The sequence below is a fragment of the Myiozetetes cayanensis genome, unplaced genomic scaffold (genome assembly GCF_022539395.1).
Source record: "Myiozetetes cayanensis isolate MyiCay16 unplaced genomic scaffold, myiCay2020 scf47, whole genome shotgun sequence".
In the NCBI taxonomy this organism is placed as follows: Eukaryota; Metazoa; Chordata; class Aves; order Passeriformes; family Tyrannidae; genus Myiozetetes; species Myiozetetes cayanensis.
In genome coordinates, this window is record NW_026087709.1 from 223,281 (window position 1) to 244,649 (window position 21,369).

The 21,369-nt window shown below is 52.0% G+C and overlaps 1 protein-coding gene across 3 annotated transcripts in view; it reads left to right on the top strand.

Moving 5' to 3' along the window:
• The window catches only part of DIP2B (disco interacting protein 2 homolog B), a 56,629-nt gene that overhangs the window by 21,082 nt on the left and 14,178 nt on the right, over positions 1-21,369 (top strand). The window contains exons 2-18 of one of the 3 annotated variants that reach the window (XM_050330981.1): positions 3,160-3,231; positions 7,527-7,673; positions 8,519-8,644; positions 10,247-10,459; positions 12,718-12,861; positions 13,476-13,595; positions 14,187-14,384; positions 14,562-14,653; positions 15,119-15,211; positions 16,389-16,512; positions 17,012-17,121; positions 17,394-17,496; positions 18,457-18,521; positions 18,986-19,079; positions 19,846-19,965; positions 20,485-20,599; positions 21,104-21,243. In XM_050330981.1, the coding sequence (XP_050186938.1) occupies positions 3,160-3,231; positions 7,527-7,673; positions 8,519-8,644; positions 10,247-10,459; positions 12,718-12,861; positions 13,476-13,595; positions 14,187-14,384; positions 14,562-14,653; positions 15,119-15,211; positions 16,389-16,512; positions 17,012-17,121; positions 17,394-17,496; positions 18,457-18,521; positions 18,986-19,079; positions 19,846-19,965; positions 20,485-20,599; positions 21,104-21,243 (2,076 nt within the window). Of the gene's footprint in view, positions 1-3,159; positions 3,232-7,526; positions 7,674-8,518; positions 8,645-10,246; positions 10,460-12,717; positions 12,862-13,475; positions 13,596-14,186; positions 14,385-14,561; positions 14,654-15,118; positions 15,230-16,388; positions 16,513-17,011; positions 17,122-17,393; positions 17,497-18,456; positions 18,522-18,985; positions 19,080-19,845; positions 19,966-20,484; positions 20,600-21,103; positions 21,244-21,369 lie in introns of all 3 variants that reach the window. The other 2 variants (XM_050330980.1, XM_050330982.1) reach the window with 2 other exon arrangements.

Here is a 21,369-nt window from a genome sequence, read left to right on the forward strand (position 1 = left end):
AGGTTCAGCACTAGGAGGACACAGAGCTGTTGGGAAGCCCCAGGAATTTATCACCTTTATTTCTGTTGCTTGAGATTTGCTGGTTGGAACTTGCCAAACAGCATTAGGCTTTTATTTTTTTATTGGCTTATGCTCAGAAAATCCTTTTCTCAGCAGCAGTGTCAGTGATCTGCATCACGGGGCCGTTTCAGTTACAAGCAGAGTTCTGCCCTGAGTTACCTTCTTGTTTCTCAGTAGTATCTGTCATCTCAGCTTCAGATTTCCCAGGTGCCAGTCTGGGAACCGCTTGTGTTCTGGTGAGGATGGGTTTGTTGTATTGGTGGGATATTAGTGTGGAATTAATGAGGATGTTCTGCTTCCCAGCACGTGAAACAGGAAGGGATGCTACCAGGGCTTACACTTAAAAGTTCTGGCATTTGTTCATAATGTACTTGGATTATTTGTGTGTGTTGTATTCCTGAGTAATTCCAGCCATTTTCCATGGCAAGTGTTTCATTATACGCAGAGCGTAACCACCGATGCCAAGAGTCCAATTAAATCTCGTGGAGAAATTAATCACCAAATAACAAGCTCCAAACAAACCTGTGGGTTGGATCCCAGGGAGAAGTCCCTCCCCTCTCGGTGCGGGTGTCCCTCCCCTGGCTCCGGGTGCCTCCCAAATGAACTGGGTGTCCCCGGGGCAGGGCAAGGGAAGGGATTGTCCCGCTCTGCTCTGAGCTGGGGCGGCCTTGCCTCAGTCCTGGGGGCAGTTTGGGCACCACGAGGTAAAAAAGGTCTAAAGCTGCTGCTTTAGAGGGTCCAAAGGAGGGACACAGGGATGGGGAAGGGTCTGGAGGAGCAGCTGAGGGTACTGGGGTTGTTCAGCTGGAGGAGACTGAGGGGAGACTCCTCAGGGTCTGCAGCTCCAAGCTCTGCTCTCTGTGAGCAGGGACAGGACCCAGGGAAGGGCTGGAGCTGTGCCAGGGCAGGCTCAGGTTGGATTTTAGGGAAAGGTTCTTCCCCCAGAGGGTGGTTGGGCACTGAACAGGCTCCCCAGGGCAGTGGGCACAGCCCCAAGGCTGCCAGAGCTCCAGGAGCGTTTGGACAGGGTGGGATTGTTGGGGTGGGATTGTGCAGGGCCAGGATGGGCTGGAAGATCCCTGTGGGTCCCTTCACACTTGGGAGATTCCCTGATTCTCGCTGAGAAGTGCCTCTGCAAGTGGAGAGGCAGATCTGGTGGGGTTTGGAGCTCCTGCAGTGGCTCAGCAGGTCGTGCTGGGAGCTCTGGTGGCTCTGGCCTGGGTGTCCCCCTGCCCTGGCAGGGACCTGCCCGGGGAGCTGGGTCAGCGTTACCTGAGCCCTGCTTTGCAGTCAGGCCTTGGAATTCCTGCTTTGCTCGGCGTTTCAGGGCTTCGTGGCCATTCTGCCTTTCAGCTGCTGGGTTTGTTTGGGCTTGTCGGGGCCTGCCTGCGGCGCGGGGCGAGGAGGGAGATAAAGTTCTGGGTGCAGGCTCGCCCTGCGCTCAGCACCACGAGTCAGGGAACCATGGGCTGTTTGGGGTGGGAGGGACCTTAAAGACCGTCCAGTTCCAACCCTCTGCTGTGCACAGGGACACCTTCCACGAGCCCAGGTCGCTCCAGCCTGGCCTGGGACACTTCCAGGGATCCAGGGGCAGCCACAGCTTCCCTGGGCAACCTGTGCCAGGGCCTGCCCACCCTTCCAGGGAAGGGCTTTTTGCTGGTATCTAATCTCTGTTAGTTTGAAGCCACTGAGTCCCACTCCAGCTCTGACAGTCCTGGTGTGAGTGTCTCAAGTGCCACTGGCATCTGAGTGCCCAGCACGGAGAGGAGTCTGTTCCCTTCCCAGGCATTTCCCAGCTCACCTTTGGAACCAAACCGGGCAGCCAGCTGGGATGTTTGAGCAGAGACACTGGTGATGCTGGGAGGCTGAGATCCCTGTAATCCCCTTTTGTGCTGTGGCCCCCCAGCTCAGGCAGGGGGATCCTGCTGGGAGCAAACCCCGTGGCTGGTGCTGCTCCCTCACGGGGATCCGGCAAAGAAAACATCCTGTTTGTGATCACTCCCTGCTTGTCATCCTGGACCTGTGGCTTGATTTTAGCCTGATACCAAATCACTCTGTTTCCTTAGTGCTGTGCTTGATGGCTCCCCATCTTCGGGGCCCCAGAGATAAGAGGTTGTAAGTGCTGTGAAAAGGCTTGAAACGCTGCCGGGGTTTTTGTTTTAATCCCTTCAAGGTTTCCGTCTTTCTTGTGGTTCTGGTGCAACGTGAGAAATTAAAACAAAGGACAGCAGCCAGATGGTGCATCTCCAGGATCAGACAGATTAGTTTTTTTAAAAAAAGGGAAAAGTTTACAAATACTTGTTCTGTTCTCTGGAATAGTCACTCTAACAATGGTCACGTTAGAGGGGAGAGTCCGGCCTGGAGAGGAGAAGGTTGTGTGTGGACCTCACAACACCTTCCAGGATCTGATGGGGCCCCCAGGGAAGCTGGAGGGGGATTCAGGAGCAGCCTGGGCTAGTGGAAGGTGTCCCTGCCCATGGAAGAGGGTGAGACTGGATGGTCTTTAAAATCCCTCCCAACCCAAACCATTCCATGATCCCGGAGTTCCTAATTCTGGGGAGTCTTTATGGGAGCTCCTGCCAGGAGACCACTGTGCAGTTTACATCCCCCAGCAGGTGACAAACCCCAACCCCAGTTTGCTTTCACTGAGCATCAGATAGGTGTGATTTCAAGTCTGGTTCCCTGTGCTTGGCGAGCAGGAGTGTTGAAGGTGAGGCTCCAAATTTGCACTTTCCCCTCGCCCTGCTGGTTGGGAATCGCTCCCCTCTGTTCACCCAGGTTGGCTCTGTGGTTAGGGAATATTTTCCTGCGCTCCCAGTTTCCCTTTTCAGGTTCTCGTTGCTTTGATATTCCGCCCAGATAGCTGCTCTGATCCAGGGCACTGCATTTAAATAGTGGATGGTGCAGGTCTCTGATCCCAAGGGAAACTGCACAAGTTCTGTTAATGTGGAGCTTTGAAATGCTCTTGGATTTGCTGGGTTTCGGGTTTTCCTCAGCCTCTTTCAGGTGAAACCCTCGTGGCTCTGGGAAGAAAAGCCAACAGACCTCAGAGTGAACAATTCCAACGGGACGAAATGATTTCTGTCTGCTTGGTTTTAGGGGACATCACCCAGAAGGGGTATGAGAAGAAGAGGGCAAAGCTGCTGGCTCCATATGTCCCACAAACCCAAGGTAGGTCCTCGTTCCGTCTGGCATCAGGATTTTGTGGAGCTGTGACGTTACTAAAGGGATCTGGGGGGTGGCTGTGGAGCGCTGAGCCCCGTTGGCCAGCTCTGGATTATTCTGTTCCATATGTGTTCCCTGAGTTGCTAATCCCACTGAGGGGGTGTGTGTGTGGCTGCCAGGAATTTTGCCTGTGGTTCCTGTGCTCCTGTTGAACTTCAGGGATTCCTGGCAGCTCCAGAGCTTCTGAACGTGGCCTGTGCCGTGTCCTTCGGCCACCTTAACTCCTCGTGGGGGAAACACGAGGAATTTCATCATTTGTTGCTTTATTTTGCTTTGGTCCCGTCTCTTTCCCTTGGTCCAGGGATCCTGGGCAGCTCAGCTCGTTGGATGTGGGATAATTACGTGTAATTGTGAACTGATGGACGTGGCTGAACGTGTGTCTGATCGTTTCTGTGGGGCTGCTCACCCAGAATTGTTGTGCCACTGGTTTGCTGAGAGCTTTAACCACTGACAGCTGATGTGTCTGGTTCTTACTGGGTATGAAGGGGAGTCCTGAACGGACCTGCTGGGCTTTCCCAAGTCTGAGCTACTGCCAAAAAAAGATAATTAGTAAAGAGTGAAGGCTCCAAGTGCCTTTATTGCCCACCAGCACCACAGGACTGGGTGGGGGGAATGACAGCAGCTCCCTTCAGACACTTGATGGAGGAACATGAAGCTGTTATGGAGCAACTTCCAGACCCTTCCACACTGGCTGGTGCCATTCCTGCTCTCCAGCCGTGCTAATTTCAGGTTGGATTTGGTTGTGAGTTCACCTAAAGCTGGGACCTGTCCCCTTCTCAGAGATAAAACTTGGGTTTTCTACCCAAAAGATCAGTGTGTTCTGTCAGAGCCACGTGCTGAAGGGAGCAAGGCAAGCAAAAAAATATTGTAATTTAGCCTTCAAACTGGAGATTTTGTTACCACTGAGGGCTGCTCCCTGGGCCGGGGTGTGATGGGAATCTTGGAGACTCGGTGGTGCCAAATCTGTTTTTCTGTTTAAAGAACCCAGAAAGTGATATAATAATATATAAGGCTAATCCCTCTTTGGGAGCAGGGAGGTTTTAGAGTCCTCAGGCCAGCGTTTGTGCCCGTGGAGATCCCGAGCCTGGGGAGGAAAGGTGGGATCCTCTGGTGGCTCGGGAGCCTCTGGGCAGCTCTGCTTTTGTCCCAGGCCTGGGCCAGGCTGAAAATGCCACAATCCCGGGCCCCCTCATTCCTGGCACTGCTCACACATGTTGGGTTTGTCTCAGAAAACCCTTAATTAGGAGAGAAAAGAAAAGTGTTTGGCAGGACTGCTAATGGAGGGCTCGGAGAGCTGCAGATGGAGCTGAAATCCGGGATGGTGGAGCTCACCAATTAACACAGAGGTTTAATTGCCCTTCCTGCTCATTCCCCCCCCAGCTTTTTGCCCCTCTCACACCCAGCTGCCCCAGTGCCTGGGAATGTCCTGGTGTTGTAGCAGCCCTGTGGAAGTCACGCGTGAGGGATCCGGAATCGGGGTCACCTTGGGAATGGGAAGAAAATTAATTCAGTCCACAACAACAACAACAACAACCAACAAAGGGCACTCAGTGCTGGCCCTCAGCTCATCCCAGCTCTCCCAGCACTGTCCTGCTGTTGGCTCAGTGTCTCCATTTCGTGGATGGGAGGTGAGGGAGGGAAGGTGATGTGTCAGGGCACGTCAGCAGGATCATTTGGGATGTTCCTCCTGCTGAATCTGTGCCCCATCCACGGCCTCTCGAGCAGCACAGTTAACAGTTAGCCCTGAGATGAATCTTTTTTTTTTTTCCTGGTGGCATTTTGGGAAAGAAGTGTTCCTTCTGTGCTTCCCTGGCCTGTATTGCCTGGCCCAGATTGTCCTTCCTTCCCTCGCCCCCTCCAAAATCCAGCAGAAAAAACCCTGCTGGGAAGTTTTGCTGTTTTATTTGTTTTATCCTTTTCTCCCCCTGCCTTTGAGCATCGTGTCCTCCCAAAGGGGGATAACTGGGGGGGGGACCAGTGCCAGTGATAAAATGGCTCAGGCTGAAGCTCTAAATCACCCATTCCCAAGCTCTGCCTCCCAGCTCCCACAGCTGGAGGGTTATTTTCCTCCTTAGCCAGTCTGAGGGGTGTCACAGTTGCAGATAAAGCTCAGCACTGGACTCCAGGAAAGGATCCTGAAGTCAGATCCAGGTCATTAAATCAAGGCAGCACCTGAATTCCTCCTTGTGAAGGCAGGTCCGTCCAGCTGGAAACTCCTGGAAAGTCTCTGAAACCTGGGGAATCCCAAAATCTGGAATTTGCAGCCCTGGTAGGGTGTCCCTGGGTTCTGGGAGTGTGTTCAGGCTGCCCTGGAAACCCTGGATACTCCAATTTGGTTACTTCCATGTTTTTTACGGGCATGTAGCTTGAGAAAAAAAACCCTTTTTCCAGGGAATAGCCAGTCCCACTGCTGTTCCATTCCCAGTGCAAATGGCAGAGTAACAGGTTTGGCTGCTGCTTCCTTGGGCATGTGGCTCCTGCTGTCCTTGTCATTAATGCAAACATTTATCCTTGTTGATCTTCCAGTGATTCAGACTCTGAATCTCCAAACGCAGGGATCACAGAACAGTCAATTCTCGTTAGAATCCGAGGACAATTAACAAACCCACAGCATCCTTCAAAAGCCAGCGAGAAATAACAAATATAAATAATTCATTTCTCATCTCTCTGCCGTGTCTTGTCACGTTTCTGCCAGCGGAAAGCGCGGCTGTAGCAGGATAATTCCGAAGGGAGCGTTAAATAAATCACCTGTCACCTGCCAGGCTCGGGCTCCCTTCTGCTGCTTTGTTGTGCAACCATCAGTGATTTACACTTTTCCCTCCCCTGAACGCTCCGTGAGGGCCAACTGTAACGTGTTATTATGTCAGAGCAAAATACCGAAACAAAGGGCTCGTTCTCTCGTGTGTCATGTCACTTTGCAGCCACCTTTGATCCCTTCCCGACTGGAATGTCGTGTTCTCCATGTGATGCCCCGCGGAGAGATGAGGGGCTGTTGCAAGACTTACGAAAGGAGCTGACTGTGGATTTAATAATTCATGTTAAAACGGTGTTAAATCTGCTGCTGACATCTAGTGGGTGCCTGGATTGGTAAATAGCCGGGTGATCAGAAAGCACGAGGCTCTCCTGGCTCAGCCCCTGTTGTCCTTGGATCAAAACAAAGCCCTCTGGGGCTGGGTGATGGCAAATGAATACTGCAGAGGTGCTAAACTGGTTATCATCAGTGGGAATGTGCTGCAGAGTGACAGGAAGGGGCACAAACTCTGCTGCTTTGGGAAGGTGATGAAGTGACACCTTGGATTGATAACCTGGCTGTGGAGTCCAGGTCCTGCAGCCCAACCAGAGGATCCCTTCTGTTCCCTTCAGCTCTCTGTGCTGCTGCCACCTCTGCCCAGGGTGTGTTTGGATAAGCCAGTGCAGAGCTCTGATATACATCATTGCATCCAAAAAGTCCCACTGGAAATGGTTGTTTGTCCCCCTGACACGGTTTGGGGATTTCTGGTGAGCAGATCTTTTTAACAGAGGCTCTCGTTTTGCCCCGTGGTAGTTTAAAGAGTCATCAGCCATCCACAGCTTAAGGGAGTTGTAACATTCAATTAAAACCGTGCTCTTTGGGATGTTGGAAGGGGCAGGAGATGGATGAAGGAAGGTGAAGAATGAAAACAAAATGTCCTCTTGTTTGAGAGACATTGAGGGGTTGGAGCAGCAGGAGAAGGGGCTGGAGAAGTTCCGAGGGAGAATTCCACATTTAGGTGGCACAGTTGCTCTTGTTTTTACATGGCTCCAGGTGACAACCTGGAGGAAATTCCGGCTGGGTGACCTTTTAGAAGTTCCCCCTGACACACAGATGCATTTTGGAGCTGAAACTCCAGCAGCAACTGGATTTTTCCAGTGGCAGCTGGCAATTCCTGGTGGCTCTCGCTGGTTTGGGTAGAATGATAATTTCTTATCGGATTATCTGTTTGGCTCCCTGTTTTCATGGGCAAACCAAACTTTTCCTGGGGGGTGAAGCCACACACTTGGCATGCTGAAGGGAGCCAGAACTGGACAGCTGGAGGTCTCTTTGGGTTTGTAATTAGTGGGAACAGCAAAGGCTCTTGCTGCTGGTTTATTATTGGTTTTGCAGTCAATAATGAGCTGGTCAGTGGGACGTGGAGTGACAAAGCAGCTTCCCAACACCCGTAACGGGAAAAGGCCGGAGAGGGGGGGTTTAGAAAAAGCTCCTTTTATTTCCTGTTTTCCAGGGGCTGACCCGGCGTTACAGAAGGAACCCAGACCTCAGATGCCCGCTCCATCTGCAGCTCCAGCCTCAGCATCCTCCTCCTCGTCCTCCTCCTCCAAATTCCACCGTGCCCGCTCCGGGGGAGCCCGGGATGAACGTTATCGGTCCGGTAAGGGCAGGCCAGGAGTCCCCTGGGCTCCTCTTCTTGGGATGGAACGTGCTCTGTCCTCTGGAGGGATCCAGACTCCACAACCTGCCAGGGTGCACATCTGCTCCAAAGAGCAGCAGGAGGGGCCTTCCAGCACCTCCCGAGCTCCTGCTCCGCTTCAGGAACAGGCAAAAACTGGTGGCAGCTAATTTTTTATTTCCACCTGGTTTTGTTTCTCACTTTGCAGTAGCAGGAATTGCAATTCCCTCTCAATGTGGGCAAATAAAGCTGATCAAATCTCCCTTCTCCATCACATCCCAGCGTTCCGTGGAGCGTTGGGAGAGCCCAGTTTGGGTTCTGCAGAAAGCATAATTAAAAGGCATCAGTCTGAGAAGTGAATGCAGATGAGCTCTCCCTGGCCATGGCAGGTTTTTAATAAGCTTGATTCCTCCTCACCAGTGGTGTGTCTTCCTTTAAAGAGCTCTGGGGGCTGCAGGGGGATGGAAGCCTCAAGTCCCAGCCTGCTTCAGTTCCTAATCAGCCTGTATTTACGACCACAGCTAAACTCCCAAGATTTACATGAAATCTGCATCTGTTTGGGAACAGAAGGTTTTTCCTAAACCAGACAACTGTCAGTTCTCAGACCTGGGTGCACCTGGGGCTGCACACACTCTGTGCATATTTAAACTGTGCACAGGCATATTTTAGGATAATCTTTGGCTGAGGGGAAAGAGCTGGTGGGGCTGAGGTTTCTCTGGAAGTTGCCGGTGACAACAAGGATATAATAATGACTAATCCAGAACATTCCAGACTCACAAAGCCCTGCATTCAGCTTGCCAAACTTCAGGGACCCTTGCTGTCCACAGATATCCACACGGAAGCGGTCCAGGCGGCGCTGGCCAAGCACAAGGAGCAGAAGATGGCCCTGCCCATGCCCACCAAGCGACGCTCCACGTTCGTGCAGTCCCCAGCAGACGCCTGCACTCCCCCAGGTGAGCCTTGGCCACGCCAGGGGCTCACACCAGGCGAGCCCAGGGGCTGCAGCGGGCTGAGTGTTCCAGCTCTTCACGCACCAGCATGAGCCTCTTGGTCCTGGAGCTCTGTCAGGGCTGGGGAAGGGGCTCCTCTTCCAGGAGTTCCTAAAGAACCACCTGGTGGGATTTTGGGGGTGTCCTCTGCGGGGCCTGGAGTTGGACTTGGATGATCCTTGTGGGTCCAGCTCTGGGTGTTCCATGGGTTCACACTGGCCAGGCCTGCAGTGAGGCTGGCTCTGCTTCCCTCGCTCCTGTTCCTGTGGCGTAATTCACGTCTTGATTCCGTTAAGGTTCAGTGCTCAGCACACAGGAGGAGGATTTGCAGTGATGAACATTTCTGGGCAAGGACCTCGGAGGGGCCTGGGGGGGATTCCAGACTTGCAGGACTTTTCCCACCCCTCCCGTGTAGTGGCTGCAGCAGAACCCCTTTTTTTCCCCCCCCGGATAACGTGGTGTCTGGTGTGGTGCATGTGCAGCAGACATGGATAACCCTCTGTTTCCCAGCAGCTGGAATGCTCTGGCTTCCAAACGAGTCCGTGTGGATTTTCTGTGTCGTGCCTCGTTGTGCAGAAGCATCGCAGCCATTTGGATTGACAAAGTCATCCGAATGTTATGAATTCCCATCTCCTGGTGGATTCATAGCCCTGAAGCTGCTCTGCTGGGCCATGTCACTCCTCCTCCTCTCTACCTCCTGTTTTGTCCCACTTCCTTCTCTCCCTTCTCTCCTCTCCCCGGGGGGCTGGTGCACGTCCCTGGTGTCTGCTTTGGGTCTCAGCTCTGTGCTCACTCGTCCAGGACTGCAGCACATCCCGAGCTGGGGGTGTCACATGGATAAAGGTCAGCACTCCGCTCTGCCAAGTGGGTAGAACATGGCTTGATAGTTTCATTTACCACTTTGAGTGTAGGCAGAAAATCACTTTTGAGAGCACCTGAATTTTAGGCCAGAGCCACCCGAGGGTTTGTGTTGAGCACCAGCATCCCAAGTACCGAGTGCTGGCTTTGTGGTAAATGTCTACTGAGCTCACAGCCTGGGGACAGCCGAGGTATCCGTGCTCTGGGACACACAGGAGCAGCTCCTTGTTGCAGATTTCTCTGTTTTGTTTTTGGGGCTGGGCTTTTTTGTTTGTTTTCTGCTGTTGAAAGGGCCCCATTTAGAGCCCCAGACAAAAGCATTTTCTGCTGTGGCCTTGGCACGGCTCTTTCCCGAGCTCTGCTTTGTTCCGGGGAGTTTGCTCTGTGACAACCACACTCACCCCTCACTACCCAGCTCAGAATGGGCAAACCAGCATCTGGTATCATGGAATATGAAGGGAAAAGTAAGTGAGGGATAAGTCCTGGGCTTGGAGAAGCCAGGGGAAGGATGTTGCCTGAGGAGGTGAATCAAACCAGGGGTGAGTGCGTTCCCACCGACCCATCTGCTGCTCTAACAGTTTGGCCAGTGTGACAGCCGTGGAAAACAGACCCTCTGTGAAAGCCTGTTGATAATGTGACTGGAAAGAGCATGTTCAGTGCCATGTGCTTTCCCCTGAGCAGTCAGATTTTCTTTCTGCTTCCACACAGACACGTCTTCCGCCTCCGAGGACGAGGGCTCGCTCAGGCGCCAGGCTGCTCTCTCTGCTGCATTGCACCAGAGCTTACAGAATGCTGAGTCTTGGATCAACCGATCTGTTCAGGGGTCATCCACATCCTCATCAGCATCCTCTACACTTTCCCATGGAGAAGGCAAAGGGACCAGTGGGTCACTAGCTGATGTATTTGCCAATACTCGAATAGGTAGGAGCTGGGTTACCAACAGAACGGTCGCTTCGAGTTCAGACTGTGTTGATAAAAGCTGGAGTTGTCCATTCCCACGGGGAAATTCGGAGCAAGGGTTTAGCTGGTGTTGATGGAACCTGCTAGGATTGGTTGGAGTTGCACCATCACGTTGTTTTTTTTTTTCCCCCTGAAGGATTTTGGAAGGTTTGAGGCTGTTGGAGAAGGGGCAGTGGGAGCAGGAGCCTCTGGCAGCAGAGGAGGCTCCAGGGACAGTGTGGACAGAGCAGGAGGCACAACCTCTGTACTGTGTTGCTTCGTGTCTACGGCTCTTGGGAGCTCCTGTGGGCACAAAGCTGCCCTGTGCAAGTGGCATTTCCATCCTGTGTCCTGACAAGCTCCTTGGGGGTGTCTGTGCCTGTGGAGTGGGGAAGTGCTGTGTTTGCCATCCTCATCTCGCTCCGAGCCCTGACGGTTTTATTGTTTGCGTCAGATCAGAAAAAGAGAACGAGCCCCACCCCGCCCTGTGTGTGAACAAATGAACCTGTCCTTAAGAAATTGGGTTAATCAGAGTTAAAGCTTTAGCCCAGCTCTCCCCTGACTGGCTGAGGAACAACCAGAGCATCCAGGTCCTGAGGAGACGGAGCAGAATCTACAGATCTGGATACCCCAGGCTCAGTTTTCTGAGGCTCTGAGGTGCTCCTTTGCTGCTGATGCTTCTGTATGAAATGGCCAAGTTTGTTTTTGCTCTGTGTATGTTTGTCCTTTTTTAGCTGCTGGGGGAGGAGATTCCTGCACTGCAGGACGTGTCTGTATTTCGTGTGCTCTCTGCTTCTGCTTAACTGGTTTGGGGGCGAGCAGTGCATAGAAGTGCTGGTGGTTTGAACTGTTTCACTAATTTATTTTGGGGTTGTTGTTTTTTTTTTTTTTTTACTGCTGTTATTTTTGTTTGTTTATTTGCTGGGGTGCAAACTGTTTCCTGAAACTGAGGAAATTGCCCATAAAATACAGTCAATATAATTAATGTCTTTGAGGCAGAGAGGCTGTTTTTAATTGGAGAATGCAGAAAGCCATGTTACCTTTCATAGCGAATTAAGGTAATACAGCTTTTCACCTACAGAATATCTGCTGTCTAATTAGTGTTTTATGCAAAGTAGAAGCTTTAAATCTGTGTCAGAATTATATTTGCCACGTTCACCCCGGGTTAACAGCTGATTTAAGTGAGTGGAACTCTCACATACACAATTCTGTGCATCTCTCTGGAGAGAGAAATAAAAAGTCCTGCAGATGTTTGGATTGTACCAATCCAGGTCCTTCTCAGTGATCTGAGAAGCTCAGTGCATGAGAACTGTTCCTTGCCACTGTGTCTCCAAAGGGATACAGAAATGGGTTGGTTTTAATCCCTGGAAAAAGGGAAATCAACCACAAAACCCTTTCAGTGGGAATTACGCAGGATCTGGCTTCAGACTCTCTGAGCTTCGAATTTGTTGGGTTTTTTCCCTTTGTAAGCACCAGTTGCTGGTGCTGTTAAGCCAGAATAGAATATTCTCGCCCTATCAGATGATTGAACCCGCTGGGTTGTGTGAAGAAATCCCATGTAAGCAAAAACCCCTTTATTTAAGAGAAAGTTCCTTGGAGAATTCCTGCAGGATGCAGTTCCAGCCTGCTCTCCAAGGCAGGACAGGGTCTTGCAACTTCAAGCAGCTCCCACTGTTCGTTGGATTTATTCTGTCAGTGCTGGACAGGCTCTGTAACCACCCAGCTGGAAGGAATTGAAACCCAACTTGATTTTTGCTGATCTGCTTTGGTCAAACTCTCACGTGGTTTGTTTTTGAAAGCCCTGACTGACCAAAAAAAGCTAAATAGTAGAATTCCAGCAAGAGGAATCAGTGCATAGGTGAGGGAGGGCTTTGGAGATTGCAGAGCTCACGTGAATCTCAAATTTCTTTTTTTTTTTTATGTTTTATATATATATATTATTTATTTTTTTTTACAGTCCTGAATGTCACAAGATTGAGCTTCAAGGTTTAGAAACCAAGAACAGGAATTCTCTTTTGCTGAACCACTTTCCTGACACGGACAAAACTTTGTGCTTTTGGTTCCCAGAGCAGATAAATGTGCTTAACATTTAGGGATGAGAGTGTTTAGCATTAATAACAACCCCAGCCATCATTGTTAGCTCAACAACCCTTAGTGTTGGTTAACAGGTAACACTGACGCTTTTTGCTCGTTCTGCCTGCTTTAAAAGGAGGATTTAACTGATTTCTTCCTCTTTTTAGAGAATTTCTCAGTTCCCCCAGATGTCACAGCAACTACCTCCACTCCCTCGGCGCGGCCGGCGGCGATCGACCTCCCTCCCTCTGGAATCGTCAAGGGGATGCACAAGGGATCCAACCGCTCCAGCCTCATGGACACTGCTGATGGTAGGGGAACCCCCCCAGCAGCCAGGGGTTATCTTGGATTCCGTGGTCTGGGAGGGCTTTTCCCACCTCAGGGATTCTGGGATTCACCCATTCCCATCACCTGCCACGTGCTGGACTGCAGGCAGCCGTGGCAGGGATAACAGGCTCTCCTCTGCCACTTTTAAAGGGGGAAAAAAGAAAAAAAAAGAGACAAATGCATGGAGGGGCTAATTGTTTTTAAAAGCTTTTTGTCCTGGAAAAAAGGAAAAGAAAGAAAGAATGTAATTCTTGACTCCTAATTGAGCTCCCACGAAGCTGAAGATACTCCAAGCTGTCTGACTGAAAGCTTTCTGCAGGAGGTGACACTTGATGTCCCACTGTGTCCCCCTCTGCTGGCACGTGGAAATCAGGATTTGGAAGGGAGGAAGCGCCTTAAAAAATGAATTTCTGTTAATGGCATTTTCTGGCCGCTGAGTTAATAGAGAGCTGATGTAAAATTAATGTCCCTCCTGCACTGGCACAGCTTTAATAACAGAAACTGGACCAGTTGCTGCCCTGCACTGGAAGGAGCTGAGGTGTAAATGTTTGTAAGAGGCACATGAACACTTTTATTGGCCCAAATCTCCCCCCTCCAGGTGTCCCTGTGAGCAGCAGAGTCTCCACGAAAATCCAGCAGTTGCTTAACACCTTGAAAAGGCCTAAAAGACCGCCCCTGAAAGAATTCTTCGTGGATGATTTTGAAGAAATCGTGGAAGGTAATGGCACAGCTGATGGTTTTGTTCATCACTTGTTCCAGTTACACGTGCAAAGAGCTGAACTCATTTGTGCCCTCGTTACCTGGTTGACCCTCATTCAGTATTTGCAGCAGCCTCCACGAATAGTCTGACACAAAACCAGTGTTTGAAGTAATTTACTGTTCTGCTGAGCTTTGGGGGGGACCTCCTCAGCACTAAACTTAACAAAACTATTGAAGTAGGTTTTTTAAAACCCCTTTGTTTTGCTTAGGCCACGTGAATTAACTCCCCAGAAGGATTTGTCCTTGCTGGAGATTCCATCCCAGCTGTTAACTTTGTCAGGGTTCCTTTTCTCCAGTTCTGGGTGTCCTTTTCCTCCCTTGATGTGTTGAACACCTTGAAGCAGCACCCTGGGAGAGGACTGCTCACCAGGCCTTGTTTTTGGGGGCTGGGGTTGTTAAATGCTTTTCCTCATCACCCTGACATTAATTTTGAGTGCCCTTCCAGCTCAGCTCTCAGCTGACAGAGGGGAAAGGAGCGGGAATATTGTTATATTTGGACTGTGTTGGAAACATCCCGATATCTACTGGAAATAGCGTTGCCTTTTCTCAGTTCCCCAGCCCGACCCCAACCAGCCCAAGCCCGAGGGCAGGCAGATGACGCCGGTGAAGGGGGAGCCCCTGGGCGTGGTGTGCAATTGGCCCCCCGCCCTGGAAGCGGCTCTGCAGCGCTGGGGGACCACCCAGGCCAAGTGTCCCTGCCTGACAGCCCTGGATGTGACAGGAAAGCCCGTTTATACCCTCACATACGGTGAGTGGGGCCTGAGATCCCGCCCCCTGCTCAGAGAGCAGCAGTGGGGACAGCACGGGGCCCGTCCCAAAAACCTCCCTGGGCTTTGAGGGCGTTGTGGACACCCCGGTGTGGCTGCAGGAGCTGAGCTGTTCCCCCTGGGCTGGCTGGTGCCAATCTGTGTTCCCTGTGTTGCAGGCAAACTGTGGAGCAGGAGTCTCAAGCTGGCCTACACCCTGCTCAATAAACTGGGGACCAAAAATGAGCCTGTGTTAAAACCTGGAGACAGGGTAAGGGCTTTGGGGCCGCCTGGTTCTGCCTCTGGAGTGAAAGGAGGGGGTTTTGGGAGGGGCTTTAATTTGCCACAGGCACAGGAATCTTGTTCTTTCCCCAGCAGTTCTCTGAGCCCAGGGACAGGCTACTTGGGAAAGGAATGGGTGTAATTTTGCAGTGGATCTGGCTCCTCAGGGAGCAGCTTTTTATCTCTGGGCTTTGAAATCCATCTGAGGAAGAGCTGTGTGAGAGAGACCCAGGGTCTGATCCCTGTGTTTTTTGGCTCTGTGAGCACCTTCACGTGCAGGGCCATGTGGGAATGGTGGTGTCACTCCGTGAGGAGCTCAGGCCCATCCCTTACGTTCTGTGGGAGCTAAAAACGTGAAAAAACACAAAAGTTCCTCGAGTTTTAGTCACTGCAGATCTGAACCGTGCGATTTTGACTCCTGTTTCGAGTAACAACACACCTGTGTGGGTTGCAGGTGGCCCTTGTCTATCCCAACAACGACCCTGTGATGTTCATGGTGGCATTTTATGGCTGTCTCCTGGCAGAAGTGATCCCAGTGCCTATAGAGGTACCTCTTACCAGAAAGGTAACGTTGCTGGAACTTGGAGGAGCCCTGGGCTGATGTGGGATGGAAACCAAGGCAGACCATCAGCCTCTGACGGCGTTTCACAGCCTCCAGCTGTGCTGCCTGAGCAGCTCCTGTACCCACCAAGGACCTCTGGGGAGCCTGGAATGGCATTTCAGAGTGGAAAAACGTATTGACCAGAGCTGTGCTGAGCAGCTGGGGCTGCTCCATTCTCCTGAAAGCTGCAGTCCCCATTCCCTCACTGCAGGTCATCTCTGGCAGCGAGGACCTGCCCCCTGGTTGATGGGAGGGGGCTCAGTCCAGCCTTGCTGGGCTCTGCCAGGCTCTGCCTCTGCTGCAGATGGAGGTGCTCGGTGTCTCTGAAGGTTCTGAGGGCACTTCTTGCCAGTTGTTTGCTCAGCAAAAGCATTTTCTTTGCCCCTTGCCAGAATTTCTGCACTGTTGTTGCCATAATTATGTCAAGACCTGTGGGGAAACCATGGGATTTCCTCAGGGAAACAAAAGCAAACAGGCTCCTGGCAAACCTGTGGCAGGAGCTGGTCTGGGAACACTGGGGGATCACAGAGCTTTGGTTCCATTTCTCTGCACAAACTGTAGCATTTTCCACATGGAAAATTCAAACCTGGGCAGGATTTGCCCAATCAGTGTCCGGGTGAGCCTCCTCATTTGGGTGTTTTTATCACTGTGCAGCAGGAATTGGTTCCTGGGGACAGAGAGCTCTCGTTATTTCAGTGTAATTACACGTTTTGGTTTGGGGTTTTTTGCCTCTTGATTCCTCTTTGAAGCATCTGGGCTTCCATTAATGGCTCTGGATGGGGTGTGATCCGTGCCTGGATGCTGGGCAGGAGCATTTGTTCTCTCTGCATTTCACATCCAGTGCATTTTAATCCTGCCAGGGATGTTTCACAGAGTCCCAGGATGGCTTGGGTTGGAAGGGCACCTTAAAGCCCACCCTTCCACCCTTCCATGGGTAGGGACACCTCCCACTAGGCCAGGTTGCTCTGATTGTGATTCTGGGTGTCTGTGGGAGTGGGTTGTTTCTTTTTCTTCTTCCTCCCCAGTTCCCAGAGCGTTACCAAGCCCTGGATTTTGGTGAGGGGGAATCTCACTTCATGTCACCTCAGAACAGGAGTGACTTTTCCCCCCCTTCTTCCCTCAGGATGCTGGTGGGCAGCAGATTGGCTTCCTGCTGGGGAGCTGTGGCATTGCTCTGGCCCTCACCACTGAAGTGTGTCTGAAAGGGCTTCCAAAAACCCAGAACGGAGAAATTGTGCAGTTCAAAGGTGAGTCAGTTCTGTACCAGCTTCTGGTGGTGCCTCTGCTGGAGCTGAACTGTCTGAAAGGAGCTTCCAGGAGCCTGGAGGCGTTTTTGGGGGGCCAAAGGGGGCAACTCCTGATCCTGTCCCCAAACTGTGTGTGCTGAGATCGGTCCACGTGTCTGGTGGGGCTTTGGGGTTCTGGAAGCCACGAGGAGCCACCTCAGGTTGTCCTCAGGCCCCCTCAGTGGCATTTGGCAGGTTCCAAGGCAGTTTATTCACAATACAACAGGTTAATTTTAGGAATGCTGCAGGGATCTTTCCTGATGGAGAGGAAGTGCCTCGTTGCCCACTGAACTCCCCGATGAGAAACGAGATGAACCTTCTGGTTGGTCGCTGGGCTTGGCTCGGAGCTCTGCTTGTGTAACTGAACTTGGGCAGAGGATGGGCTTTGGTGCCTCCCTGCAGAATGTAAATCCCTCAGCAAATAAACTGATATTAATGTGCCGTTTAATTTTGGCTCCAGGTTGGCCCAGGCTCAAATGGGTTGTGACAGATTCGAAATATCTCTCCAAATCTCCCAAGGACTGGCAGCCCAACATCTCAGCAGCAGGAACTGAGCCAGCATATATTGAGGTAAGCAGTGAATGGGGAATGGAAAGCGGCTTCCATGAGCTGAATTTGATGTTCTAATCACCAGAGAGAGAATATTTTCACCTCACTCCCTAAAAATCCCCACTTTCTTGCCACTGAAACGACCCTCAGGGCTGACCCTGCCAGAGGGTGGGTTTGGGGTTTGTCCCAGCAGCTTCAGAGGAAGGAAACTTGATTCAATTTGGGTTTTGTGATTGAATCTCCTCCACCCCCGGGATCCAGGTCCCTCCCTGACTGTCCCCTCTCTCCTGCAGTACAAGACCAGCAAGGAGGGCAGCGTCATGGGGGTCACGGTGTCTCGGGTGGCCATGCTGGCCCACTGCCAAGCCTTGTCTCAGGCCTGCAACTACTCTGAAGGTGGGTGAGGGCACAGAACGTCACAGGGACGGAGGGGCAGCAGCGTCACTTTGGGTGGTCGCCTCTCACGTGTGTCACGGCAGTCTCTGAGTAACCAAGAGCTGCTTAAAAGAAAGAAATGAAAAAAGCACAGGTTGATTCTCCCCCAGAAGTGAAGGCTGAGTGTAATCTCCTTCCATCCAAAATTGCATCATTTTCACAGCCACAGTGAAGAGGAATAAGAAGTGGGATTTGCATCCTGTCTGGGAAGTTACTGAGTCTGTTCTACTGAGCCAAAAGGGGAACAAATGAATTGAAACCATTTCCCAATGAGCTCGAGTCCCCTCTGGCCCTCCATGGAAATGTCTCCCCAGACTTCTGTTCCTGAGAGTGTGTGAATACCAAAGCCCCTTGCTGGGGCTGTTCTGGTCCCGTGAGGCATTTCTGGGTAACCCAGAAGTGGAGATGGGAAAACTTGGGTGAGATTCCGGAGAGTTCTGCCCTAGGATATGGTTTTAGTCTGGTCTGCCTTGTAATTCGAGCTAATTCCTTGATCCACGAGCGAAACTGTTTATAGAGCTGTAGGTCAAAGTGCTTTAAAATGCAAAGTTTGCCTTTTGGAAGCCATCACTTTGGGTTTTCCATCGCTTCTGGGAGTCAGGGCTCGAGTGACGTTCCCTGCTCCCCTTCCCTGCTCCTGAGGTTCCCCTTCCGAGCCCTCCTGTCCCGCTGATGGACGTTCCAGGCTGGGCTGTGATTTCCTGGCAGCTCTCTGGGCTGTGTTCCTGCTCAGCAGTGGATGTGCAGTTGTTGCTTTGCATAACAAGGAGCTGGGAGCAGCAGCGAGGGCTCTGACAGAGGCAGTGACAGGCTCTTCCATGAGGCAGTGACAGGCTCTTCCATGTGCACATTCCAGCAGCACTTTTGGGCACAGCTGCCCCTGGCACGTGGCACTTCACAGCTCCAGCTTTCTTTTGCCAGGTGAAACGATAGTGAACGTGCTGGACTTTAAGAAGGATGCAGGGTTGTGGCACGGCATTCTCACGGTGAGTCGGAGCATCCCCAGAGCCCTCTGTCATCAAGGAGAGGTGAATGGTTAATGATTGCATTAGAAATTAGGAAAGAATTCCTCCCTGTGAGGGTTGGGGGGCACTGGAGTGGTTTTCCCAGAGAAGCTGTGGCTGCTCCATGTCTGGAAGTGTCCAGGGCCAGGTTTGGAGCAACCTGGGGGGTGGAATGAGATGAGCTTTAAGGTCCCTTCCAGACCAAACCAGTCTGGGATTCCAAGAGTCAATGAAATGGGATAAAGGCAGCATTTGAGGCCGTGGCTGGAGGACCATTCCCTGTTAAACCAACCTCCCTGCCAGACCTGCAAGGGAATCACAGAACCATCCTCACTAAACCTCTGTGAATTCATGGTGGGGGTTGATGGGGACCGAGAGCGACTCTTATTTCTGCTCGATGAAAGCTTTATGAGCCCCTTTCTGACCACCTCTCTGCTGCTTTTCAGAATGTAATGAACAAGCTGCACACCATCAGCGTGCCCTACTCTGTGATGAAGACCTGCCCTCTCTCCTGGGTGCAGAGGGTTCACGCCCACAAAGGTAACTCGGGACGTCCCACAGCTCCACCCTGGAGCTCTCAGGATCAGTGGGGGGAGTGGAGGGGCATGAAAATCTCAGGTGCATTGGATCCCGCCTTCCTGCCCTCCCATAGCACACCTCCAGGGCCAAAAGGGTTTCGCTCTTGTCCGAAAATTTTTATTTGGCAGTTGTAGGTGCAACCTTCTGCTCCTCAGGCAGGGCTGGAGCTCGTGCCTCCAAGACTCAGTGGCAGATTTTAAGCCCCCAACTTATAAACCTTCTTACATTGGTGATTTGCCACCAGTGTCCCAAGGCTGATTCCACCAATTTGCCACCTGCTCCAGGGTTGGAACAGGAAGGTGACAGCAGGTTGGGAGGGCAGGGGACTGTGCCACTTATTTCTAAATATGCACAAATTCTGATTTATTTCTAAATAAGTCCCAAAATGCTGCGTGAGCATCGGGGAACTTGGTGGGGACCTCCTGGCTCGGAGCCAGTTTCTGGGATGAAACCAAAGGAGTGTTGATCCCAGGGCCCACCGAGGACCTGCAGAGGGTGGTGATGATTTCTGGCCTTTGGAGGAGGAGCTGTGAGGGTGACAGACCCTGGCTCAGGTGGTGGGCAGTGGCCTGCAGGCCACAGCAGATGCTACTGCGTGGTTGGCTTTGCCTTTCAGCAGGCTCAGTTAATTGAGGCTTCCTTGCTTTAAGTGAGAACTTCCTCATTTGGGGGCGCGTGTGAAAGGCTTTTCTTTGTCCTTACCCTTTGTTCCTGTGCTGGTTTGCAGCAAAAGTGGCTTTGGTGAAGTGTCGAGACTTGCACTGGGCCATGATGGCCCATCGAGACCAAAGAGACGTGAGTCTGAGCTCCCTGCGGATGCTGATCGTCACTGATGGTGCAAACCCCTGTGAGTGTGGGCAGCCTGGTGCTCCCAGGGCAGGGGGTGCTCAGCTGGTGTCCCGTGGGATCCACCCCCCCTCCCTCTGAGGGGATCTCAGAGCGCTTGGGACCCCCCCCAGCACGAGGGGGTTCCACCCTTCCATCCTCTGGGTTCTGGGAGATCCTGCAAAGTGCAGGAAGAGGCTGGGTGGGGAGCAGTGGGGAGGCAGTTTATAAAATCAGGGAGTTGTTTAGATTAGAAAAGACCTTTAGGGTCACCAAGCCCAGCTGCTTCCCCAGCACTGCCACGTCCCCCAGTGCCACATCCACACGTCTTTTAATTCCCTCCAGGGTTGGTGACTCCCCTGGGCAGCCCTTTCCAACCTTTCAGGGAGGAGATTTTCCTTAATATCCAACTTAAACCTCCCCAGCACGCCTTGAAGCCGCTTCCTCCTGTAGTTTCCCGAATCCTCCTCCTGACCCACCCTGTAGGTGGGCATCAAATCGAATTGTGTGAGATCCTGGTGCATGTTTTCTTGTTTCCCAGGGTCTGTCTCCTCCTGTGATGCCTTCCTGAGCTTGTTCCAGAGCCACGGGCTCAAACCAGAGGCGATTTGTCCCTGTGCCACCTCCCCCGAAGCGATGACCATCGCCATCCGGAGGTACCGGCGCCGTCTGTTTGCTGGGCTGACTCATCCAGGCTGGGCTTTGTCCACACATGGCTTGGTCAGGGTTGATTTAAGCGTGTAATGAACTCCACTGACATTTGCTGGGCGTGCCCAGGAGTGGCCGAGCTGTTCAGCATCCCAGGTTTGGGGTCCCAGGGTCACAGGATAAATGTTCTGAGTCTGGGCTGAGATTTGAGATCACTCTGGACGTTTTCTGCTCCTCTGCCCGTTGCTGCCTTCTGTGACAAACAGCCCTGCAATCATCTGGCCTGGGAGCTGGGGATTAGCACGGGGTGAGATAACGAGCTGCACTGCCCAGGAACTCAATTCCTTAGGGATTGATCAGCGTGGCTCTTCTGGGAGGCAGTTCCTCCCGCCCGTCTCAGTTTTGAGTCACTGTGCAAAGCAGGGACACTGAAATACTCCTCTTTCTGCTGCTGTGGTGTCTCCATCCGAGGGCCTGATGGGGTTTATTCATTGATTTTGTGTTTTTCAAAGGCCTGGAGTCCCTGGGGCCCCTTTGCCAGGCAGAGCCATCCTGTCCATGAACGGGCTGAGCTTCGGGGTGATCCGGGTCAACACCGAAGATAAAAACTCTGCTCTCACCGTCCAGGACGTTGGCCACGTGATGCCAGGAGGTAAAAACAGGCAGGAGGCTCCTCCTTTGTGGGGCTGTTTTAGGAGAAGAACAGGTCCATGTGTGGGGGAGGTGGGGCAGGGCCAGGCTCTGTCGTTTCTGTCCCCATTCAGTGTGTCAGTCGTTT